The following is a 26,757-nucleotide window of genomic DNA, read 5'->3' on the forward strand; positions in this document are numbered from 1 at the left end:
CGTCAACGGTGGGCTCGGGCTTTAGCTCCGCACAGCGGGGAGATGATGGGCTGGGCTCTGGGTCCGGAGTGGATCTTTTCTCGCCAGAATCCACTCCACAAACGCGCCGAAATCCTCTCGAGGACCATCTACAGACGACAGCGCTCTGCACTCAATGTTTAGACTGGCGTCGTAGAACGCACAGAGTGCGTCGTCCGGGTAGCTGGTGGTGCTTGCTAGCAGCTGGAACAGTCTAGTATGGTCCTCGAGAGCTTTGTCCCCCTGCTCCAGCGGGAAGAGGAGGTATTCGGGGCGAAGAAGGGCATCCATCCAGGGAACACAACGGAAAAAAAGATACTGGGAAAAACGAGAAAACAAACAGAGGAGAAAACACGGAGGTAACTCTTTTTAGGTCAGGTCTTCTGTCACGCTACGCTGTTCATGGAACACGCTGGAGTCACGAGGAAACGTTTAACAGTCTTTAATCAAAGAAACACGGGGAATAATCCACAACAGGCGCTTGAGCAACACACGTAGAGAACGAGTAGACCTGACAAACACAAACTGAACAGACTAGGACTTTTAAACACAGGGCAATCAGGGGAACACATGTGACATCAATGGAACATAATCAAACTAAACGAGGACAGGAACATGACCAAATAAAGAAACACTAGAACAGAAACCGGAGCAAAACAGAACATAGACAGTCCAGAATCCTGACATCCTGAAGCAAATGCCACTGTTTAATTTTATTTTGTCACTGTCCTGAAGGAAAATAAATACTTGTGTTGACAGCACATCTTTTTTTCTACCCACTTTTAGAGAAATGTTTAGCTAGTATTTATTTGATACAGTAAAAAACGTAATATTGTGAAATATGATTATAATTAAAAATAACTTTTGCATTTTAATATATTTTAAACTGTATACTTTATTCACATGATGGCTGATTTGCTGATTAAGTGCTCAAGTAATATTTCTTATCAACATTGTTGAAAACAGTTGTTGCTTAATGTTTTAGTGGAAACCAGGATACTTTTTTTTCAGGATTCTTTGATGATTAGAAATTTCAGAACAGCATTTGTTTGAAATATAATATTTTTGTTCTATTAATATATGTGTGTGTGTGTGTGTGGAGTACAAAGCAGTGTTCCTTCCTGTGGAAGACCACATTTTCCACAAAGTTTTGGATCCTCCTACTAGCTCTTTTTTAGTTAGAGCTTCTGGCAAAACTCCTGGCCTTTGAACTCATTCCATAATTCCTTTCTTCTGAACCACATTTCCCTTCAAGCAGCCACCCCCACCATTTCCCCAAAATCCTTTCCCTGTCTGCTGAACTCAGAGCCATGTAGATTAAACTTTCAGCTGCGCTGGAGGTAAAACTGATCTGTCCCATCTGCGTAGCTCAACACTGGGCCTAATTAATGTCCGTTCCCCTCGGAGATGAGCTGGGTTCACCTGGATCTGTGGCGGACGTCCGTCAGACACATTTATCTGTGCCTCACCACTGCCGGTGTCCGGTCCAACTGTAGCTGACAGATGGATGTGCGAGGCGCGAGCAGTGTGTTTGTATATTTAAGGAGTGGGCCTGAAGCCTGCCTGCGGTATAATAACTTTGTCTGAGTCTTTTATATTTGTTTTGTTTAGACCCACCTGGAGAACACAAAGAGATAGCCAGAGGCGGCCGAGGATGGAAATAGAGCTACAAAATGACCTAGTGAGAAGCCTCACAAGAGCTTATATGGGTCATGTCTATAGTTCAGCATAGTTATTTCTCCTTAAGGTGTTTCAGTCTTGATTTGGGACAGACCCAAGCTCTCATAATAAGTCACACATGAAAATCCCATTTGTGTATAGGGATTTATTAGAGTACATAAAGGAGGATGAAGCAAGATTAAGCTTGTTTGATTTTAATGGACACATGGTTGCTTTATATATAACACATAGACTGGCCCTGAAAAAATGTCTGAATTGTTGCATTTTCTGAGACATTTTTGTAATTTTATCCAATTTATTTAAGGCAATTTTTAGTGGATGTATATAGTCAGTTCACATACAGTAGGTGATGTACCAGATTTATAATAATTATATACATTTTAATTATTTTCTTTTCTTTTTGTGGTTTAAAAAGTGTTTATGCTTTATTTTATAATAAGTGTGACTGTTTAATGTTTGATTATTGATGTAGTCTCTAAAAAGTATTTTAAAGCAGAACTTAAGCTGGTGTAAGATTTATTATTATTATTAATTATTGTTATTGTTATTATTATTAATAATTATTATTGTTATTTAATTTTTTTTTATTTCATTTGGCTTAATACATTACATTTGAATGCACACAGGGTGTGTATAATTAACATTCCATTGCACGCTTGTCATATTTTAGTGCTGTTAACGGTCTAAGTCCATTCTGGTAATGCATACGAACAGGTAATGCATGTCTCATTGTGTTTATTTTAATGTTTTGCCCTCTCAGCTGTTTAACAATACTGCATTTGCTTTCATACATTTGTGTGCTACATGTTTAATGTTAGTGTTGATTGTCCCCAAAGGATTAATAAAGTATATAGTCATGTAGAGGGCTATTAGAGGAGAGTGGGATGGAGGGATGACAGAGTGGTGGAGAAAATGGTGTAATGGTGCAGAGGGTGGAGGAGTAGTCAGGAAAGAATAGAGGGATGCGGAGCGTTGGAGAGCGTGATAAAGGTAAAGAAAGGTTGGTAGAAGAATGCCAGTGGTTTCCATTCTGTGAGTAAATGAAGGATCCTTGAGTTCCTGCAGCTTATAAATCACCCTCTCTCTCTCTCTCTCTCTCTCTCTCTCTGTCTTTCACTATCCCTCTCTCTCTACACCAGTGAGTTATAGTGCGCTCTGGCTGCTGAATCCACTGCATGACGAGAGGAAGAAACAGACACACATCGATAACTAATCTCTCTTTATTATTTCTCCTTTGCTGAGGAGAACAAAAGGAGGAATGGAAAAGGTTTGGTTTGCACCAGTGATCGAAGAAATGTTGGGCAAACAAAAATCTTATGTCAATAATTAAATTTTTTTTCCAGTGAAAGGAACAGGAATATCCAAGATCTTTTTTTAAGGAGAGTCTAAAAGGGGGACAATCTCCTCTTCAATTTGAACACTGGTTTGTAGTTTGCAATTTCCTCCTCACTGTAAAAATCCTGGGCCTTTCTGTTTTGGTTCTTTCTCCCTCTATCATTTCACAAAACAAGTCAGGATTAGTTTTAATACATCGCAGCCTTGAAATACATGAAATATGCTGTAAAACAGTAGACTCCAGAAAAAAATTGACACTGAACAGTTACAGAAATAATGTGTTTAGTGCTTGCTTTATCCCTGAAATGGAATCATTACCCTTATATACAGTATTGCAGCCTCATCCGTCTGTATATAGCTAACCCATGAAAATTTTGTCATTTTTCCCATGTAACAAAAGAAGAGAATTTTTCAAGGATGTTTATTCAGCTTTTTTCCATACAGTTGTTTATAGTGACCACATCTTTAAGTCACTACAAAAATAACAGCGTACATGTTTGCAGTGACATGAGGGTAAGTAAATAATGATAGAATTTCAACATTTGCGTAAACTATCCCTTTAATGGATTTATGACATGAGATATTAAGATGCGAGATGATTTAGACACAGTAAAACAACAGTGTTATAGTCATTGATTGTTGTCCCACTGTTCTGAGAGTTTTTCATGAATTATGTTCATTATATTGATTTGCAGAATGCACCAATATTCAGCTATGGCCGAGTAGGTTTAATGAGAACAGATTGAGCTCTTTTATTTGTAGCTTGTAACTGAATAATTTCCAGTGAATGCTCCTCTTTCTCTTTATTGTCTAGTCCCTCACTTCCTGTCAGTCTGTTACTGAGGGAATTTGGAAACGGGACAGATGATATTCATAACTGTCTATCTGCCACACTTTGCAAATGCTCTGGCAATACAGATTAAATGATTTAATGTACAAATCACGCTGAAGGGACAGCTTGTTTATCAGTTATCAGCCGTAATTGAAATCTCTACGTGTAAATTTGCTGGCAGCTCTTTCAAACAGGTTCCTGTGGTGCGTGGGCCCTGCGCTATTGTGCCAGGCATTGTTGCGTTTCATTTTGTCTCATTTGGAGTGTCTCTCTGTCTCCATCTTTGTAGGTAGGGGATCAGATTCTGGAGGTCAATGGACGTAGCTTCCGGAGCATTTCTCACGACGAGGCCGTGCAGATCTTGAAGAATTCCCGCCACATGCTGATGACCATAAAAGACGTGGGGCGGCTGCCTCACGCACGGACTGTGGTGGATGAGACCAAATGGATTCCCAGTGCACAGATCGCTGAGAGCTCGGCCAATAGCAACGCCCAGAGGTAAAGCTTCAATACAGTTTTTCCAAAAGGAAACAAGAGTTTTTCTTTTAGAGAGCTGGAGTTCTCACCTGAACTCTTTCTTTCAGAGCTCAGGTTCTTAGTTGTGATTCATTTAAAGTATGTCATTCATACGCCACCAAAATGGAATTTTATCACCAAATAGATTTGCAAACTATTACACCGTTGCTGTGTCGGGCTGAAAAAGTGCCATGTTTTGATAGAGCCACAGAGCCACACGGGATGTACAATATGAACTTTTTCAGAGATGTTTCTCCCAAAATTTCTTACGAGAAATAAATGGCAGGAAGACAGACATACTGTAAATGAGACAATTGTTGACATACAGTGAGAGTACAGAGCTATAACATTAATGTTGATGGCATTGACCAGATACTATAATGTGCTATTGTAAACATTTTAATAAAAATGTTTGAGTCATATTGTTGAAAGCTCTTCTGCAACTTTAAAAGAGACGTGAGATTACTTGATTTTCTCAGGAATTTACCCATTTCATCTTGTGGCGTTCTAGGAAGAACAATTTAGATATCCAAAAGAATGGGATTTTTCTTGCCTATATATGCCAAAATTTGGCAATTTCCTTAGATTCGAGTTGACTTGCTTTCTTCTCTTTCTTTCACCTTCTTTTTGTTAGAAATGTAATAATGTTTTTTTGTTGTTGTTTTTCGTTGTTTTTTCGCTTGCTTTCATATGTAAAAAATATATAACTACAATATTGTTGTATTACTGTTATATATTGTTACATCTCAATAAACAGACTGTTAACATTTTTTTTAATAAAGTACTGTAATATACAGTATGCTTGGTAGAAAAAAGTCTCAATTTGTGATTGCATGTCAGGAGGTAAAATAACAATCAATGAGACCATTTGCTTCTGCATGCTGAAATCTGCCTTAAGAGTCAATCATTTTAATAGGTGATTATGAAATAAAATAATTAGATCTAACACCGTTTAATGATCCTTTACCTAATGTAATTTAGACAATTATTTGGAAAATTCATTTCTTTCCATTACTGTAATAGCTCCACTTTCATCTGAAATTCAGTTGTGGCCACACTCTTTTACTAAATTATTCTCAGGTCAGTGAATCTAGTCATACAGATAGTGGGTTTGAAAGAGAGTTTCTAAATATAGCAGTGAGACGATTTTAAAGCTAGATGCAGATGCTATTGTTAGAAGACGTGCCTTAGGCAGTGATGGTTGAAATATATCTATGACATGCTAGTGGGATGACAGTAGCACTATGACTCACAGCAGGGATCTCGTCTATCTTGCTCTCTCAATGGCCCAAATGGAAATGGGCTGATTGGGATCTCTGGAGGGTGTGCTCATTTCTAAAGTGATCCCCTGGATATCCGGCAAGGTGCCTTTTAGTTCCATGCTTCATTAGTCTTGTCTTCTAAGATGCGTTTTGATTACTTTCTTTTGTATCCACTATATAAGTAAGTCAGTCTCACGACAAGAGCACACTGTATGATATGGAAATCAAATATTAGTCAGCCATCGCAAAATAAACCCATTCAAAGTGATCAAGACCTTAATATGAAGCGTAACACTTATTATAAGGTACTTGCCAAATAAATTGCTACTTGTACATTCAATTTTGATTTGAAATCTTACTGCTCAAAGCTTCTCCTAAGAAAAATAGTATGTTATAATAGAAAACCAGTTTGCTTAGCAATGAGATGACATGGTACTAGTATTACAGTATTAATTATTAATCTCCATTCTGAGTTACAGGGTTTTTTCCCTGTCGACTAACCTTTTTGATTCACAATATGTAACCAATGAGCTATTCTTTTATTGGTATGAAAAGAGAAACCATGGAGTGATATGAGAGATGTGAAAGTATGGTGCTATGGACAGTGGTTAAATATCTGACTACTTAATGACTCTTGGAGATTGACCAATCAGAAACAAGTATTGCAGAGGGTCTTGTCATAATAAAAGTTGTTAGTTTATGCACTATTCATTTTTATTAATTCCATTTTACTTAACAAAATCTCTATCTCTCCTAACAGTGTTCTGCCTGTTGATGTTGGAGCAGGAAGTTCAGGAAAGGTAAGGTACAAAAATGCAATTTACATATACAAACCTGTTTGAATTGTTTACATTGCATTCAAGCATCCAGGGTTAGTGTTCTATTTAATATGCCATTTTATGGTTTTCCTTCCAAGTAATGAGTCTGAGAAATAAGAATACAAAAAGCTGATATTAAGGTCAGTGTGATATTGAAAATAGGAATGTATTGGCTCCGCATCATATTCCTTTGGTGTTTACCCACAGATCAAAGCAATCAAGCTTTTTAGTGTGCAAATTGAATAAACACTGCTATCTCAGAGTAAACACACTGTGTGTGTGTGTGTGTGTGTGTGTGTGTGTGTGTGTGCATTGTGCCTATGGCTGCTAACGGTGTCTGCCATACATGGCGCGGTCTATTGTCTTTGGGGGTTTTATCTGATGGTTGTTAAAGGATTTTCTTTGCACAGCTGTAAGGCTGTGATCTCTGCCTAACTCGCTCACATCACTGAGTGCAAAGGACAGCTCTGAGCTGGGAGACATCAAACTGCTCTGATTGTGTGAAGCGTCTGTCTCATCTGCTGAAGACAGGGAGGAGCACTTGCATCCTGCTGGGCAAATCAAAGCTCTCTTAGGGTTTGAGTGGCCTTCTCTGAGCTGTGGAGCACACATGATGTTTATCCACATGGTTGGAGTTATATTTTATCCAGGGTGACTAAAGAATGGTTAAAGGACCCTGTGGAAGAGAAAGCGACAGGGAAATTGCTGCATATGACACTTTTTGTGTGATTGTCACTTACTTTGTTCAATGTTCCACCCCAAAAATGAGCTTTTGAAGTGAATTGCTTTCTTTACCAGAAATGATTATGGATTTTATGGCAAGCGCTTGTGTGTCCTTACTTTCTCTTGTAACAGTCTTCTATTCCATTTCCCATACCGTGCAGTCCAAGGCCTGTCAGAGGACTCTGGCACAAGTGCAGGATTTCTGAGACACATTTATGTTCAAGGTGACCTACCAGATTGACAAGGATCTTCACTGAAGTAGTATTATAAACATATAGAGGGATGAGCCATTATCTGCAGCAGAGAAATAGAGGTGTCACTCAAGAGACCTGGGAATACAGCCTCACTCACACAGCAGTGATGTTAAACAGCGATAAACTAAAAAGTAGGTTCTTCAGTCATATTATGCTTAAAGTTGAGCATATTACATTAGGTGGTTGCCTTTTTTAGGGTTCTCATGGTCATTGAAAGCCTGAAATATCTGTGAAATTTTAAACTAGCTATAGGCCTTATTAATAAATGTCAAGGTATTAATAAATTAATATAATAAATACAATAAAAAACTCTTATAGTAAAATCATGGCAAATTATTTAATGAATATAATTTTTTTTCTGGCTATGCTCAGCTGTAAAGTATTTAATTATTTAGTATTTTTTAACCAGTATTTTTACCTTCAAAAAAAGCTGTAAGGAGCCTGTTCAATGGCTTTAAAGAGACAGTTCACCTAAAAATAAAATCATTATTTATTCACCCTTATGTAGAAGCTTATTTCCTCTATGGAAAAAAAAGTAAAACATAATTGCGACTTTTCATCTTACAATTCTGACTTTTTTTATTAATTTTTAGACGCGTAACCTGACTGCATGCACATGCAGAATTGTGAGGGGAAAAAAGTTGGCTAAAATATGAAATATGTCATTCCAAACTTGTGTGACTTCATTTCGTCTGTGGAACACAAAAGAAGATGTTTGAACAATGTTGGTAACCAAATAGCTTTAGTGACCATTAGCGATGACACAATTTTCATATTTGTGTGAATGATCCCGTTAACTGTGTCATATGAGCAGTTATTTTCTGTAGCTTTTGTATTCAGGTATATCCCTTGTGAGATTTTTGAAGACATTGGTAGAAAGATTGTTTTTTAATATGTGCTTTCAGAGGTTTTACTAATCCTGCAATTCATTATCAAGCCAGAGAGTTATTAGCGCATCACATCAAAAATGTGCAGTGTTGTATTGTCAGGACAAGAATAGAGAACCAATTTCGAACTCTCACCTCAAGCACCATGGCTCATTGTGTCAGAGCACCCGCACTAACCACTAAGCCCCTGCTCTGACTCATGCGCAGTGTTAACTATGTAAATAAATCGTTTTTCTAATGTTGCATGGCAAACCATTTTTAAACCCATGATGTTTTTCAGATAAATGTAGATTAAAAGATTTTCTCAAATTAAGCCATTGATTTATTCGGAGCAGCCACTGTGTTTCCTCTCACAGTAATCAGCTAGTTCATAATTGTGGATTGGAGACAAGACATACTAATTCATCGTTACTCAGACGATTACAGTCAGAACTGCTTTAGGCTTACACAATTACATTTGAATGAAGACAGTAAAATGCATGCCACGATCAATGCTGAAACATAAATTAAGCGATGATTTATTTGCTAATTTGTTGTTAATCCTTGTGCTAAAAAGGCAAATGGCGGCATCTATAAGCTATGGGGTTTAGAGTCAACATAGTTATCCTTTATCACATTTAAGGTTGAGTTAGAGAAGTGTTTTGACATTATATCCTGGAGCATAAAAGCTGAACTTACAGGAGACAAAGGGAGTGATTGGTTCAGAGACCATCAGACTTTTTCTATGGTTGTTGGACTCAAATTGTATTTTGTCTCAGTAACCTTAAGCTGTTTGTTTAGCTTGTTTGGTCGCGCGCGAATAACCCCTCTCAGTCCCAAACATGCTTTAGGCTGGGCTGCCTGCTGCCCTCCCCTCCTGTCCCCTGCGCCTCGGGCCTGGCACGCTTTTATTTTGTTGGAATGAACCTAAATCTTCCATCATTCAGCGAACAGACGAGAGGGCCTTGTCCTTCTAGAAAGTTTGACGGAACGGATACAATACAAGCTGTCCATCATGTGTAGCCTAAAGAATCAGAGCTTTAGCAAGCCTGAGCAAACCACTTCAATGGGACTTATGTAGGTCACTCAGATTTCACCTGGTTGAACACTATTGTGTGGTCTCCCGTCTCTCTGTCAGTGTCAGTAGGCTTACTGTAGTGTTGGGCGATATACCAGTTCAAACTGTAAACCGGTTTGAATTAGGCACACGGTATGATTTTTTTTTTTTTAAATGGCATACTGCTACTAGGGCTGGGCGGTATATCGAGTTTGTACGATATATCGATATTTTCTTTATAAGTGATTTGATATGAGGCAATACCGTTTAAATCGATATACAGTAGTTTGATACGAGCGCATCTGAAAATATAGCGGAGGACACTGACTGAGCTGCTGCGGAGAAAGTGCATAGTCCAATTTGTTCTAAATATGTGACAAGCTTCATATTAAGGCCTTTAAAAACTGGTAAGACATAGTTTATAGTTTCGTTTCGCATATTAGTCAAAGCGGCTCGGCCCGTCATATGCTCTGACAGAAAGGCTACATGTGCCGCTGACAAGAGACACAGGCTGCTCACACTGTTTAATGTGTTTGAGATGTGCTGTCTTCCTGAATGCATAACTTACATTTCACAGGTATATTCTCCATCTGTAAATGTTAGAAAGCCATGGAAATATTTCCATTTTTCTGTCAGAAGTGCATGAGCCTTCTGCTTTGGGATTCTCTGCTAAACTTCAGTGAACGAGCGCCGCCGCGCACATGTGTGCCAAACAGACAGAGCTCAATTAAATAGGAGCGCAATAATTCTGACTAAAATATACATTTCGCTGAAATATTCGTAGTTGGACAATAAATGTGAAGTAGAATTTTAAACCTACAAGTAAGTCTATTTTTATGATAGCACTGACTGTAAAGTGACTGTAATGGAATAATCAAAATAGCCTAACACAACTCTGTGCTTTTGTTCTCATTTATTTTCAGTTTTAGTTTTAGTGAATTTAACTTCCGCTTTAAAAGCATTATTTTTGTTTTTAGATTGCAATGTTACAATGTTAGAATAAAATGTGATTTGAACCCTTTTTTGCACATAATATAAAGGCTTACATGGTTACATTCACTTTATTTGTTTTCATAGCCTTTAATATGTATTGTTTTGTTGGACAACATTGGGCGGTAAGTGAAATATATATATATATATATTAAATACAGATTTTTTAAATCCAAATACAAAAACCAAAATGCCGAAATATATACCGTATATCGCAAATCGGCCAACAAATACAGAGATATGAATTTTTGCCCATATCGCCCAGCCCTAACTGCTACAAGTGGCTAAGCAACTTAGACAGCATCCTGAAATGAGAGGGGATGCATACACTTCTGACCAATGGTTGGAGAACTTTTAGAAATATTAATTACACACAACTAATTCTTTAACTGGGCAAATAAACCAACTGTAAATGGTCTTTAATGCCAAGTTCACACTGCACTGATTTTAGCCCTGCTTTTCACTCGCCGACAGGTTTTGCGAAATTGCAGACAAATGCCCGAAATTGGAGGCAACTCGGTGCTCATTTACGCGAGTGACAATCACGCAGTGTAAATGATCAAAGACGCAATCTGAGAGTATCGCAGGCATGCTAAATATCTGGACCTGTCAGCGATTCAAAATCCTGCTGTGTGAAATTAGTTCTGACTGAAAAATACACCGGCGATGACCTACAGAGAGCATAGGCAAGATACAAGGCAGCGGGAAGTTATATGAAACATAGTTTGAAACATATTCATATAGAAAAAAGTGATTTTAAATTGAAAAACAGGCTATTTCACAATATTGCTGTTTTGACTGCATTTTTGTAAATGCTGCAAAATAAATGCAGCCTTGCTGAGTATAAGAGACATCTTTAAAAAACATAAAAATTGTACTGACCCCAAACTTTTGAATGGTATTGTGTATGTTTGTGATTTCTGGAGTGTGAGTAAAAAACTGGATTGAGTGATCTGTTTCTTTAAGAATTAATATAGTGTTTTACAGAGAACAGTGTCTCTTTCTTTGTCTGTGTCACTCCCACATATTTTTATAGACTGTTTGATTGTCTAACGTAATTCATCACATTATCATGACAGAGAGGGTCTGTCTCATCTTCCTGTTCTTGACGTAACTCTCTTAGTCCTGTATCCAGCTCTGAGTCATAACTAATTTCAGTAAACAAAGTCAGACCTTGTGACATCAGCATCCATAATCATTGTCGTTGTAATGTACAATACATCCTGTAAAATCACTATGACTCTTCATACTTGAAAAGCAGCTAGAAATTTCTCAGTTCAGCAGTAGTCATGGTGGCATGTTTGTTGTGGGGGCCGAGTCTGTCAGTAGAGTGCTTGTGTGTGTGCATATAAACTTGAGAGTTAAATTGGCAGAGACACTCTTATCCCGGGTTATTGATTAAGGCTGGCACAGTGGAACGCCAAGGGACAGTTTTAGTGATCAGGGCTGTGGATCAGCAATATCCAGGAATGCGGGCAGTAATGAGGGATGGATGGTCCTCTCCAGACTCCTGGCATCATCAGTCTAGGCTCTTTGAGATAAAGTGCAAACCAGAGTGCCAAATGAAACCTGCTACTGTCCTTCATGTAAAATTAGATTTTTTGGCTGATATGAATGTTTAAAATCTGCTGTATGCAAGCTATTAAGATTTTATTGCAAATTACATTTTTCCCCCTGGTCACAGTTCAAACTTCTGGACTCAGGGCCTCATAAGATGTACATAAAACACCTACATGTGGATGTTTGATAATTTCCCAAATGTTCCTTTGAACGATTTATAAAAAGTCTGTACAGTATATCTACACTACCGTTTAAAAGTTTGGAGATTTCTTGTGTCTTTGAAAGTTTCTCACCAAGAAACCAAGGTCTCACCAAGGTTGCATTTATTTGATCAAAATTGTGAAATATTGTTACAAATTAAAACAACTGTTTTCTATTTAATGCATTTTAAAATGTAATTTATTTCTGTGATGCAAAGCTGAATTTTAGTGTCACATGATCCTTCAGAAATCATTCTAATTCATTTGGTGCTCAAGAAACGTTTTTTCTGATTATTAATATTAGTCGAAAATGGTTATGCAGCTTAATGAAGTGTGAAAAGTGTTGACATTTTTTTTTGTTACTAAGTTCAAATGTGCATTTTATAAATGAGACCCCAGGTGTCAGGTACTCTAATAAACTGTCAACATAAGCACTCTACCTTGCAACTAATAAATAACTATTCTCTGTTATTTATATAGCAGGCTGAAAACATGCATTAGCACTGCATAGAACACTGAAAAGGGGACAAGAGACACAACAGTTGGATGAAATAGGCTGTCTGTTACAGTCATACACATTTCATATTGAATAATTTGAGTCTGATCATGAATTGGTCTGAAGAAGTTTGTACCATTGAATATGTGCGAGTAGAGAAATAGAATAGTAAGTCCTTGAGGAATGAAAAGATGCTCCTGTTTTTCTTCAAATGGGAGCACTCAAGGACAGATGCAACTGAATACAAAAAAGTATTGATTTCGTAAGCAAACCACAACGCTTGTCACAGCAAACTGTTCTCTTCTCTATCTGTCTCATTCTCATTCTCTGATCTCTTCTCTTTCTATTTCATATCACTTGGATTAATTTGTAGAACATACAGTACTCCTGTTCCCAAGTTTTAGGGTTAAGATTTTTGTAAAAATGTTTTTGAAAGAAGTGTTTTATGCTCATCAAGGCTCCATGCATTTGATCCAGTCCAGTCTTCACCAGTGATACATGATCCATTAGAAATCTTAGTAATATCTGATTTGGTGCTCAAGAAACTTTTTTTTTTATTCTTGTGACTTGTTGACTCTTACTCTTGTGTGGAAACTGTGATACATTTTTCAGGACTCAGGAATGGTACTTATTTTTTTTAACAATGTAAATATCAAAATAATAAATAAAATAATTTTTGTAACAATCTAAATATCTTTACTATCACATTTTTCATCAATTTAATGCATCTTTGTTAATAAAAGTGTTAATTTTGTTTAAAAAAAAATCTAACTTTTTAATGGTAATGTGTATTTATATATAATTGTGAATATTCCATTTGACGTGCTGTTTTAGGCAGCATACAGTAAGTGCTTCTCAAAAGGTTTTCCTTCACGACTTGCACAGATATTATTTGAACTGATCTGAGCTGGCTGATGTCAATCAATGATGAACTGACTTGAACTGAAAACTTGAGTGTTTACTATTGCCCTCTTGCGTTATCAACACACTATTTTCCTGTTTAATAATGTAAAGCTGCTTTAACACAATCTGTATAAATAAAGATGACTTGACTTGATGACTTTTACATTGGACATTTGATGGCAACCCAATACAAACCAAAATTATTTATTGTAAGTAAACAAAATTACCTTTACCTTTCTTAACACTAAAATGTAGTATCACCAGGGGTGTGGACTCGAGTCACTTGACTCGAGACTCGACTCAGACTCGAGTCCCAAATTTGATGACTTGCGACTCGACTCGACATAATTAAAGAAGACTTGAGACTCGACTTAGACTTTGACAGCAAGGACTCCTTGTCTGTCTTGACTCGGGACTTGACTCGAGACTTGAATGCAAAGACTCGAGACTTACTTGTGACTTGCAAAACAATGACTTGGTCCCACCTCTGAGTATCACCATAATCTTGGCTAACAATATGCTAGTTTTGTTCCATGATATGGGCAGAATAGAAAACCACTTTTTAAATTTTTAATTGTTTGGTTTCAGAATGTTTTCAAAATGATTTAATTATCATAGTTTTACGAGTTATGATGGTTCCCTGGAGCCAGTAGTTCACTGCACAAAATAAATAGTGGTGAACACAACCATATTCATCCTCCTTGCAAACGAAGCTGTATTTGATGTAGTCTGGGTCAAGGTTAGTTTGGATGCACAACCATTAATGTCAGCAACAAAAGATATGTGAAGCATTTTCACCTCCCTTTTAGAAGTTGATAACTATGTGTGATTATATAATTAGATGCATTTAGTATTGTTTTTGTGCTGTTGTCTGAGACCATATCAGACCCATTTTAAGGTTACAACCCACTGCTCAGTGGATCCGTCCCTGTTTTCTCTCATGCTGAACTTTTAAAGGGTTGTGTTCTGAATGTCTTTTAAAATGTTTATTACTTGATGATTTTATTTCTCTCAGTAAGTCACCAGTTAGACACCGGGGGGCATAGATATACAATGCATGGTGTTTCAGAGTTTGTTGTTTTTTATAGCAATAGCAGCACTGGGAGATGTGGAGTGAATTGGATAGAGGCAGGAAGAGGAGAGAGAGAGGAAGCTTGTTGACAGAGATTGGAGTTATTGTGATGTAGGTTTGATTAAGGAGAATGTCTAAAAGTAGTAAGCAGAGAAAGGGCATGTTTTCAAAGAGAAGGTGCACGACTAGCTGAATGAGAGAGAGAGAGAGTTTGTTACCCTAGGGTATGTAGCATTTCATATTAGACATGGCTGGCTGGTGAGGTCTCAGCGTTGCAGTCCTGCAGCTGCTATTCTCTCTTTCCCATGAGTGCCTGCTGCCCACACACTGACCTGAACATGCACATTACATCAGTTCATATCAACTACATGGTGTGACTAATGATTGCACAACTATTTTATACCACTATAGCACTACATGCCACTATTTGCTTATTTTCATTTATAAAAATAAATGAGTAACATTGGCTGTATCCGAAACTGAAGCTAGCTGCTTTCCAAGACTTCAAAGGTAGCGTTTTAATACGTAATACCCCCTAAGGGTTTCAGACAGGCTTCCAAGACACCATAACATCATTCAAAATGATCTAAAAAAATCATGTGAGCTTAACAAGCAAACATTTAGTGACTAATATGCTCATTTGTGAGTAGAAGTCAAAAATTTCAATTGCATAAATATGACTATGAGACTGGTTCAGGGTAATTATAGTTAACTAAAACCCCAAAAAAGTGTTACTTGAAATTTTATTAAATTCAGATAGAAATGTAAAGCAGCATTTATTATTTTTATTTAGTAACTTACTAATACTAAAATAACTAATCTCAGAATAAAAATTTGTGAAAACTATATAGACTTAAAAAAAACAATAACCAATAAAAATGACACACACAACAAAATTACTAAAACTTTAATTAAAATTAAAATTAAAAAGGGAAACTAATTCAAAACATTAAAATAACTAAAATAATTTTTAATGCAATTTTGACAAAAAGCAATAAAAGTGACAAACACACACAACAACATTACTAAAACTTTAACTAAAATGAAAATGAAAAAAGAAAATTAATTCAAAATATTAAAAAATATTTTTTTAAATAAAATATTGAATATTGAGATATGAATTGTTATAAAAGAATACATGTATGAAACTAAAACCACCAGTACGTGGTGGCAAGTCTGTATCTTAATGAGTCATTAAATTATTTATTAAAACAATTTTTTCAAAACAGGGTTATTTTAGTATTAACCAAAAAATAAAATGAAAATGAAAAAAGAAAATTAATTCAAAATATAAAAAAATATTTGTTTTTTAAATAAAATATTGAATATTGAGATATGAATTGTTATAAAAGAATACATGTATGAAACTAAAACCACCAGTACGTGGTGGCAAGTCTGTATCTTAATGAGTCATTAAATTATTTATTAAAACAATTTTTTCAAAACAGGGTTATTTTAGTATTAACCAAAAAAAACCTAAAACATATTTCAATTTTAACTAAACTTAAAATGAAAGTGCAAAATATAAAAATAAAAGCTATTAATTAATTATAAAAACTATAATCTCAATGATACTGAATAAACATGACTGATTATGAATGAATTAGTTCAAAAAATAGATTCATTTAGTAACAAAACACTGATTTTGTGTGTTGTTCTGAGATGGAGTGAAGGATACATATGAAAGGATATGATTACAAGTCAAACAAATGAAGCCATCTATGATGCAAACATAAGAGATTTTACACGCCATGTAGACACACCCCCTTTTGTTTTATTTTCTCTCTTTTGCAGTCAATCTGTTGTAAAGGTGTTGTGCCAGCGGTCGGAGCGGTGCGCGCAGGAGCCTGGAGCTCACTGGAGGAGCAGGCGTTCATGCTTCTGACAGAGACAGAGAGACAGACCATGAGCTATTACATTCAAGAGTACCTGCGCGCACACATCGGTGTAGAGCCTCTGGCCATGGCCCTGTTTGAACTCTTCAACACACATGCCAAGGTGAAATGATTGATAACAACCCATAATGCATGTTTGTAATGTAATGCAAAATGTCACAGAAAAATCTTTATTTGATGGTCAGCATTCTATTCAAATGAAAAATGTATCATATTTTGGATGATTTCAGGTGTTTCTTTTAATGATCTCTTGGCTGTTCCTGCTCCCCAGCTGTCCTTGCTGGCTGAGGTGCGGACTCTGATCGCCCCGCAGGATCTGGAGCGATTCGACAAGCAGGTGTTACATCGCGAGATGGAAGCGTGGAGAGCTCGGCACAGAGGCCCGGGCCTCCTGCACCCTGACTCTATCTGCGTCACCCATTCAGAGGGCCACATTCCTGCTGCCTGCCAGCTGACCACTGCAGTCCCCGGCTACAACAAGGCACGTGGATGTGCGCGCATCAATTGGCGTAATGCAGTGCTGTGAATATTAGTATGCACTGGTGGACAGATGCCCTGTTTAAATATTACTCTGCTAATATTATAAGTACTTATATAAAAGTACAAAAGTATTTGCTTTTGAATATTTTATTTTGCTGAACAAAACAGTAATATTGTGAAATATTAGTACAACATTTTTTTTTTCAGGATTCTTTGTGGAATAGAATATTAAAAAAAACTGAATTTTTTTTTTCAATTACTAATTTCTTTACATTTCTTAAAAACATATCCAACTGACCTATCCAGGTCTGCTGTATAAAAACTATAGTTAATATTGAAATAATATTTATATGCATATATACATATTTATTTATAAAATCAAACTGAAAAAGACGCAAAACTCAAAAAAGATAAAGACTCAAAAAAGAAAAACGAGAGAAGGAAATAACACTAAAACCAATGTTTACACTACCATTCAAATGTTGGGGTTTGAAAAGATTTTGAAATGTTTTTAAGTCAAAATACAAATAAAAACAGTAATATTGTGAAATAGTATTACAATTTAAAAGAACTGGATTTTTTTTGGTTAATAGAAAAGGTTCCAGGAAAAGGATTCTTTAATAAAAAGTTCAAAAGAATAGCATTTATTGAAACTATTTACAGAACTATTAATTTTTTTAAAACTTTTGACCCCAAATGTTTGAAAAGTAGTTTATGCATCCAACTTACAAACTTTAGTTATATATAAATTAATTCATTCATTCATTTATTCGTCCATAGCTTTCAATGTTCTATCCTCATAATACCTATTAGGATGGAGAGAGATCTTTATTTGTAACTTTATTCAGACTGACTTCTACTGTGCCTGCATTGATTGGTCTGATCTGATATGTCTTGGTATTAGTATGATTTGATTCCAAACACTATTGTTAAATCTCACCCACACAAGCCGTAATTGAGCTGAACTAATGAAAAAAAGAGCTGCATCTCAAGTGGAGCAAGGGTTTCTTAAACTCGAACATCTTTTTGATTGTATTTTGTTCTGGAGTGATTGTTGCGGTGTACACTTGAGTCATTTCAGTGATTGTTTTTTTTTTTTTTTGCTTTGCCTTTATAGAATGAGTGCAGGTTGGATGGGAGTTTGATGCCACTTGAGAGTCTTGATTCTCTTCCTGATGTTTCTCTGGTGAGTTGTTTAAATTTTTTGCAGTGTGTCTGCATGCTGTTAGACAGGATTAAAAAAGAAACATTTTATGGAGAAAAAGCAGCCAACGTTAAAATGGCTTTTGTATTTTAACATTTGAATGTAACAAGAAAAGAAAGGCACATGATTTAGGATGAGGAAAACAAAATATTTATCCCTGAAATACAAAGACTGTCAAGGAAATTGCAGAAGATTTATTTTGTTTTTGGATGGATACTCATACACTTGTATTTTTTGAAATCTCAAAGATCAATAGATCAGTCTCATAGTTTGAAATTTAGTAGAGGCAGTGTATATGTACAGTATGCCTCTACTTGACCTTAAAATGTAAAAATGTACAGTATATGTAGAGTGTATTGAAGACTAAAGACTAAGATTAAAGTGCACTAAAATCATAATTTACACTACTGTTCAAAAGTTTGGGTTTGGTAAGATTTTTAAATATTTAAGAAGTCAAGTTTAAAGTATAATATATTTTTTTTTAAATCTTACTGACCCCAAACTTCTGAATGGTGGTGCAATTAATTTAATATATAATAAAAAAGAAAATATATATACCCAACATTGCAAATCTTCACATTGTATCAAATATAATTTTACTGTACACTGCCCATAAACATGGAGTAGCTAGCATATACCAGTCAAAAGAGCTTGTTACACTTCTGATGTTATTTTGATTTTGCCGAAATTGCATGATGACATCATAAAATATTCATAACATTAAATATATGCTGTTAGATTCTAAATCAGAACACAGCCATCTGACAGATTTCCCTTTTATTCAATTCAATTCAATTCAAGTTTATTTGTATAGCGCTTTTCACGATACAAATCGTTGCAAAGCCACTTTACAGCAAATTAAGTTTTATTTAGTGGTAGCTTATCAGTGGTGACTGTCAGTTAATGTACATATGGCAGAAATGTACGGAAAAATCAATTAAAGACGTAATCAAACAGACGATGAACACTATTAACAGCAATTATTATATGATGCAATCAAACTTATAGCAAAATGTGGTATTTTATATTATTCTTATTATTTTATCTAGTCAATTTGCTGAAGATTGAGTTGAGTTCAATAGATTTTTATCCTACCCTTTCTTGCTCTCATTTAATTAAGCATCAGTAGCCCAACATGAACTCTTGTAATCATAAACGATTATCTTGGATGAATCCGTAATTGACCGTCTTGTCATAAAAGTGTGCTTATGCTAAATTGTTGTACATAAAGACAACTCTATCATCTGTTAATTTCATAATGTGCTGACATTTTAGAAGAAAATGTCCCCTTTTAAAAGCTTTTAAATGTCAGAAAGTGTTTTTTTTTTCTCTGTGTTATCATAACCTCCCTGAATGATAATGCATCCTTTAATTGCCTGTCTTAGTAGTTGAAGGCAACAGTGAGGAGATAAATATCGACAGTACGTTTGTTTTATTTCAGGACAAGGTGCAGCCGTCATCCGAGTCACCCCCCTCGTTCAAGCCTCCCCCTCCACCTGTTCGACACGCCAGCCCTAAAAATCAGATCAAACAACCTTCGTCCAAGGTGTCCCAGACCAATCTGCTCTTTACCGCCCCCTGTAGGCGGCATCAGGAAAACCACACCCACAATCACTCGCACTCGCCCTGCTCTGCTCACACCTCCCCATGTACCATCCACCACACCGCCTCCACCTGCTCTGTCCGTCACACTCCTCCACCCTGCTCTCACCATCACAGCTCTCCACGATCATTATCCTACCACGCTAGCCCTTCTTCTGGACCCCCATGTAAAGATTTGGTTCAGTTTCTGATGAGCAGGCAGGCGGCGGTGCTCTCCCCACACCTAGAGTCTCCAAATCGTTCTAGAGAGGGAACCCCCATGATCTCTCCACGCTCCTCTCCATCGATTTCGCCTTCACTGCTAATGCCTGCGCCGCCCCCCTGTAGCCCTGAGAAGCTCGAGGGCTCCCCCTCTACACACAGCTGCGGTGCCGCCCAGACCAGCCCGCTACACCCCGAGCCAGAGACAACAGAGGAAAGGCCTCAGCCCCAACTACGAGGTGAAGACACTCTAAGATTGTCATAATTTACTCACCCTCATGTCCTTCCAAACCTGTATGACTTTCTTCTGTGGAACACAAAAGAAGATATTTTGAAGAATGAACCATTTCGGTTACCGTTGACTTCCACTGTATAAACAAAAACACGGAGACATTTTTTTTTTCAATATTCTTTATATATATTATGTTCAACAAAAGAAAAAAAGTAACAGAAGTTTGGAACAACATGAGGGTAAGTAAATGTTGATAGGATTTTTTATTTTTGGATAAATTTTGGAGTTAGCACTGAAATTGAAATAATTATGTGGTATATTGATTAATCAGATTAAATTCCATATATCAGTATTTTCTGAGAAAAACCTCTAATTGAAGATGATTTAAAGACTGGGTAACAATCTTAGATCTTGATCTGAATGCTCTCAAATTAACTCTTAAAATCTTAAAACCAGTCACATTCAAACCTGAGTAGAAGCACAACCAGTGTAGTTTTATTCACAAACAAATTAATCTTTTAAAACAAATCTTTTTAGTGAATCAAACACATGAAGAGCAACCAGTGTAATCTGATCCATGGACAAATGACTGAATTATTCAAAAAGGCATGAACTTTCAACTGTTAGTTTGTCACAATAAGTGTTAAAGTTTACTTAAGTTGGTATTCACAAAACATTTTTGATGTTGTGTTGATGATTATACTGTATATAATAAATAGTTTTGTAAGTTTCAGAATTTATATTTCTGAAATATATTAAGTTTTCTGTATTATTTACAGCATTCGTTGTGGGAGAAAATGGAAAATACACAAGCAAAATGGAAATATAACGGCATGTATCTCAATTGAATCAGGGGAATCTGTATTGATAACAGCCCTATTGAAAATTGGCTAAAGATAAAGGTGGTACTAATATTTCTCTTTAGAGGCTTTAATTTCTCAGATGGCAGGATACCTTATTACAAATTGTACATATGGTCATAGGGCATCTCATTCATCTAAAATAATTAATTACACTCATTTAACATACTAAATTGACAGCCCTAGTAGGTCCATCAAAACTTCAGCACTTAGGGAATTCATCCAGCTTCTATAACTCATTTCCGATCCAAATAATGTGTGAGGTCCACATAAACTCTGAATGCAGATCTCTAATCTGTGAAAGCTAAATTGTGGGGTTATTTATGGCTTTGTGCTCATTTGTCTGTATTCCCAGGAGCCACGCTGTCCCAGCTGTCAGACAGCGGACAGACTCTGAGCGAGGACAGTGGAGTGGATATCGCAGAGGCTGGGGGGCTGAGTAAGGACAGCAGCCCGCGACCAGGTAAACCTCCGTTCCTCCAGGTCACAGGTGACACACGCAGAGCGGAAGGACTCGCACAGGCCTCCGCAAAACAGGTGAGAGAGTTCTGTTGTTTAAATGAGTTATAATCATTTCATCATATAAATAACCATTATACAGAAGTCTTTTTTTAGTCTTGTTTGCCCTGCTGCTGTTAAAAGGAGGTTTTGGTTTAGCTCTACATTTCATGTTAAACTCTTCATTCGTGTCTTCCACCTTCCTTGAAAATCTGTCTTTTTCTTTCTTCTCGAGTGTGACGTCTAAAGTAGCTTCCCTGTTTGTCATTGTTTTAGATGAGAGTAATGGAGCCTACACTTGTACGGGTGCCCAAGTGTGCCAGTACACTGGGGATTGCTGTTGAAGGGGGTGCCAACACCAGACAGCCTCTGCCGCGCATCGCGACCATACAGGTGGGTCAGAGTGGGTCACAGTTCAAAGCCACGGCTAAAAAAGATTAGCTTTTTATGAAAGCAATCCGAGAATGCACAACACCAAGGTTATTAAAAATCTTGTATAAATACATACACTACCATTAGAGTCAGTAAGATTTGTTAATTAATAATCTTATTCAGCAAGGATGGATTATTTTGATCAAAAGAGAGAGTAAAGAAATGGATTGTTACAAAAGATCCCTTTTAAACTTCCTATTCATTAAAGAATGAATTGATTGGCATTCTGTAGTGTTCACATATTTTTTTTCTGTAATAAATGTGAAATGCTAGCATAAAAGTAACACAAAGTCTTTTGTTTTTTTTGAATTACTATTCCCACAAAGTATCTTTTGTTCTTCTGATGGAAAGGGTAGCTAATGTACTGTGAAGGTCTGATATTACACCCATCGAGGTGCAAGATACAGTTGTAACTTATATAATGTGGTTTTAAAAAAGCTTTTAAAAGCTGTTGCCTCATAGTCACATAAATGCTTAGGTCAGTAAAACCTGCTTCTCCATCATATGACTAAAATTACAACTCTGCATGAAACAATTTCAGTTTTCTTATTAAAAATGAGTCATGACACGGTTAATACTTTTGCCATTAGATAGACCCCCTGTCTGTGCATCAAGCAGTATTAAGATGGTAGTTTAATCTTTAGTCATAACTTTACAGGAAGTTTTAAATATAAAGGAGCCAGTTTGTTTTCCTCTCATTTCTTTTATGACCTTTAGCCCAGCATCTGTTAGCTAATGGAGCGCATTAGCATATTCAGGACCCGTTTATGTACATGTCTCCGTATGCTCACTTCTCTCAGTGTTGTGTTCACTCAACATGAAGGTGAGAGATTTCCCCTTTAGCGCAAAGTGGCTTTGCACGGAAATATGTTTGCTTGCATATTTAAAGCAGATTGGGATCAAGCAGCTAGTGATATGACTATAGCTTTAGGGGATGAAAAAGTAAGATAACTTGTATCTAATAGCGCTTATAGATATGTCTGATACCGCTGACCAAACACAAAGTGCTGTAGCGGTGTTGCTGTATTTGTATTCTTTGTTGATTGGTAGAGTATCCTTGAAATTTGCATAGACTGTCAATTTACACAATCAGCATTTGTAAATTTCACCATTGATAGGGTCACAGGAGAACAAAGCCTGTCACAGACCCATCTGGACATGTTTCATAATTAAAGGCGCAGCTTTTTATGTCCTGAGACATCACACCTGTCTCTTTGACAGCCCTGGGCTCTTAAAAAAGAGTTTGGGATGCAGCCCACTATTTAGCCAAACAGAAACACTCAAGTTTGGAACAGATTACAGTTACATTTATTTTGTCATTAAATTAGGTTACACTTTATTTTAAGGTGTCCTTGTTACAGTGTAATTATACATTTAAGTACTGAGTAGTATTAATTAACTACATGTACTTACTATATGGTTAGGATTAGGGTTTAGCTTAGGGTTACTTGCATGTAATTATGCATAATTAATTGTTAGCGCTTATAGATATGTCTGATACCGCTGACCAAACACAAAGTGCTGTAGCGGTGTTGCTGTATTTGTATTCTTTGTTGATTGGTAGAGTATCCTTGAAATTTGCATAGACTGTCAATTTACACAATCAGCATTTGTAAATTTCACCATTGATAGGGTCACAGGAGAACAAAGCCTGTCACAGACCCATCTGGACATGTTTCATAATTAAAGGCGCAGCTTTTTATGTCCTGAGACATCACACCTGTCTCTTTGACAGCCCTGGGCTCTTAAAAAAGAGTTTGGGATGCAGCCCACTATTTAGCCAAACAGAAACACTCAAGTTTGGAACAGATTACAGTTACATTTATTTTGTCATTAAATTAGGTTACACTTTATTTTAAGGTGTCCTTGTTACAGTGTAATTATACATTTAAGTACTGAGTAGTATTAATTAACTACATGTACTTACTATATGGTTAGGATTAGGGTTTAGCTTAGGGTTACTTGCATGTAATTATGCATAATTAATTGTTAGATATTAGTAAGTGCATGTAACATGTGTAACAAGGACACCTTAAAATAAATTACATAATTCCGTTACATGTAACTAGTTACTCCCCAACACTGTTTACAATAATTGCATGTAAAAAAAAATACAGTTGTATTGTGCAGTTATGATACTATATATATATATATATAGCGATTCAGTTTACAGCAACTTCATGAATTAAAAGACAAAACACATCTTGTATTTACTGCAGTATTTTTGGGTAAGGTACATGACTATCTTGCGAGATGCGAATGCACCTGAAGCCGTAATTGCTACTTTCAAACCCCCAAAAAACGAACTTCCCAGGAGGATCTGAACACACCATAATTTGTTGGCTGGTCTATTTGAAGCAGCAACTGTGAAAAGAAAAGCTTTTTAAAGTGCTGTTTGATACCATCAGATTATTCCTCTGCTTATTTGATTGTCCTGAAAATGCTGACCTTCACAGGAAGGAAAAATTATTAGAAAAATAGAGATTTATTTTCTAGCTTTAAGCTAATGAATAGTAAATGGATTTGTGCTTGATTGTCCTTGATACCCTACACCAAGATAATACTAATATTTCTCCATTTATTAAAATGCCATATTCAGAGAGTGAATTGCTTGTCTTGGAAAAATGTGCTGTGGATCATATTTCAAAGCCCAAACAGGCATAATGACTCTTCATTAAAGCAGTATTTTTTAAAGCATCATACAGTATGTGACGTTACATGTCGTCTGACACGGTAACAAATTGAATACAACCTGAAAACCGCACTGCACAATGAGGCGATGTCATAAGTGTAACCATGACTACCGCACTTCCAGACTCCTTAAGAGCTACTTTGGTTTTAATCAAATGTTCATTATGAGAGCATTCACTATTTTGTCTTTATGAGACACGTACAGCTCAGGTGTCATGTAGAGAGTTAAACTGTAATAAATGTTGACAAATTAGATCAGACTCCAGCAGGATTATAAGACAGTGGTGTAACCCATTCTCATGAGTTTGTAGCAGGACTATTAGACAGGCCTCCCTCCAGCTCAACAGAAGATGCTCATCTTGGTTATCTCTTTCTTCCTGTCCTCAGGCGCTTTATCTTTATACTTTGACAAGAGGTCAGCTAATGACCCGTCAATATGAAGTGCCATATCTGAGAGAGCAAGCGGTCATTTTCTCCCCCATTTCCCACTTGTCTTTTCTCTCACACTTTTGATAGATGATCTCTCTTTGTGGAAAGTTTGAGACAGCTGCTTGTTTCTCTCTTCTTTCTGTCTCTCAGAAGGGGGGCTGTGTGCATATCTCTGGACAGTTTCGGGTGGGTCAGGTGATTCTGGAGGTGAACGGCGTGTCGCTTAAAGGCATGGAGCACCGGGACGTAACTCGGGTCATTGCCGAGGCCTTTAAGACCAAAGACAAAGACTATGTCGACTTTTTGATCGCCGAGTTCAACTCTGCTCTGTAGAAGTTGTCCCTTGAGAGTTTTACTAGACGCCACTGTGAAGACTTTACGTCACGTCCACACAGAGCGGCTGAATGAGTCATGCTTGTCATATCTGAGTCACAGTTAGCTTAGAGTTCAAAAGCTGCAACACGCCCACCTTACGTCTGTGTTCTCGCTATAACAACGAGCAGCTGCCACACACCTTCACTGAACCTGTTCCTGGTATGTTCCAGTGGATGATCTGCAGAGCCAAGACTGTTGCTGATATGTTTGATAGGACGAGACCAGGGTTATATCAAGTCTGTCAGATCTGTGCCATAAACACACACACACACACACACACACACACACACACTACCGTTAAGTTTGGGGTCTGTATGATTTCTTGAAAGAAGTCTCTTATGCTGTCTTATCTGTGTATATTTTAATATATTTTACTCCATATACAGCCACATACTTTAGTCTGTGTTGTTACATGATTCTTCAGAAATCATTCTAATATGCTAATTTGGTGCTCAAGAAACATTTCTTATTATCAATGTTGAAAACAGTTGTGCTGCTAAAATTTGTTTTGTGGAAATCGTGATGCATTGATACATGATAATTTTTTTCAGGATTCTTTGATAAATGAAAAGTTCAAAAGAACAGCATTTATTTGATTTTTTAAATATGACAATGATCAAGTCTGTATTGTCACTTTTGATCGATTTTAATGAATCTTTGCTGAATAAAAGTATTAAGTAAAAAACGTACTGACCCCAAACTTGAATGGTAGAGTTGTGTATATATAATCAAATCATTCATTTCATTTCTATTCATATTTATTATATAAAATATGAAAAAATATATATTTATACAAAAATATATAAATATACAGATTTGCTATTACAGTTCTTAAGAGAAAATCACATATCATTTTAATCATAATATCAAATGACATATTCATTGTTTTGGAGGCGTTTTTTTTTACTCTTCCTTGATTCCAGAGGTGTTTAATATATTTTTTGATGAAAGGAACTGAATTCAGTGGAAGTAGTGAAATGAAGTGATATTAATACACTGTTGTAATATGTGAATGGAGATCAGAGTTATTCCTGGACAGACGGAGCGAGGAGGAGGATTCTAGAGTATCTCACTGTTTTCTCATTCTGTTTTTTCTTTTCTTTTCCTCTCTGTCTCTCTCACAGACACACAAAATCAGGCTGTTTTTTAAAGCTCTTATGTCAGTGTGCATTCTTCAAAGAGAGGTTATAGAGAGGAATAATGAAGAAATGTATGGCAGTATTTTTTGAAGAGATCAGATGTTCAGTGTCTGAATTATATGTAAATGCATGGCTCC

At 36.5% G+C, this 26,757-nt stretch overlaps 1 protein-coding gene across 1 annotated transcript; it reads left to right on the top strand.

Moving 5' to 3' along the window:
• Positions 1-3,540: 3,540 nt before the first annotated feature.
• On the top strand, positions 3,541-25,926 carry LOC107709820 (whirlin-like). The gene is made up of 10 exons (XM_016514447.1): positions 3,541-3,546; positions 4,155-4,363; positions 6,404-6,443; positions 16,377-16,580; positions 16,749-16,958; positions 18,075-18,143; positions 19,603-20,203; positions 21,412-21,593; positions 21,831-21,947; positions 25,257-25,926. The coding sequence occupies exons 1-10, from the start codon at positions 3,541-3,543 to the stop codon at positions 25,437-25,439; spliced, it is 1,821 nt and encodes a 606-aa protein (XP_016369933.1). The 3' UTR covers positions 25,440-25,926.
• The last annotated feature ends 831 nt before the right edge of the window (positions 25,927-26,757 follow it).

Source organism: Sinocyclocheilus rhinocerous, unplaced genomic scaffold (genome assembly GCF_001515625.1).
Source record: "Sinocyclocheilus rhinocerous isolate Xijiao unplaced genomic scaffold, SAMN03320098_v1.1 scaffold926, whole genome shotgun sequence".
Taxonomy (NCBI): Eukaryota; Metazoa; Chordata; class Actinopteri; order Cypriniformes; family Cyprinidae; genus Sinocyclocheilus; species Sinocyclocheilus rhinocerous.

Coding starts and splice junctions, on each gene's coding strand:
- LOC107709820 (XM_016514447.1), top strand. Junction 16,581..16,748: donor TCTTCAACACACATGCCAAG/GTGAAATGATTG, acceptor CCTGCTCCCCAG/CTGTCCTTGCTGGCTGAGGT. Junction 20,204..21,411: donor GCCTCAGCCCCAACTACGAG/GTGAAGACACTC, acceptor CTGTATTCCCAG/GAGCCACGCTGTCCCAGCTG.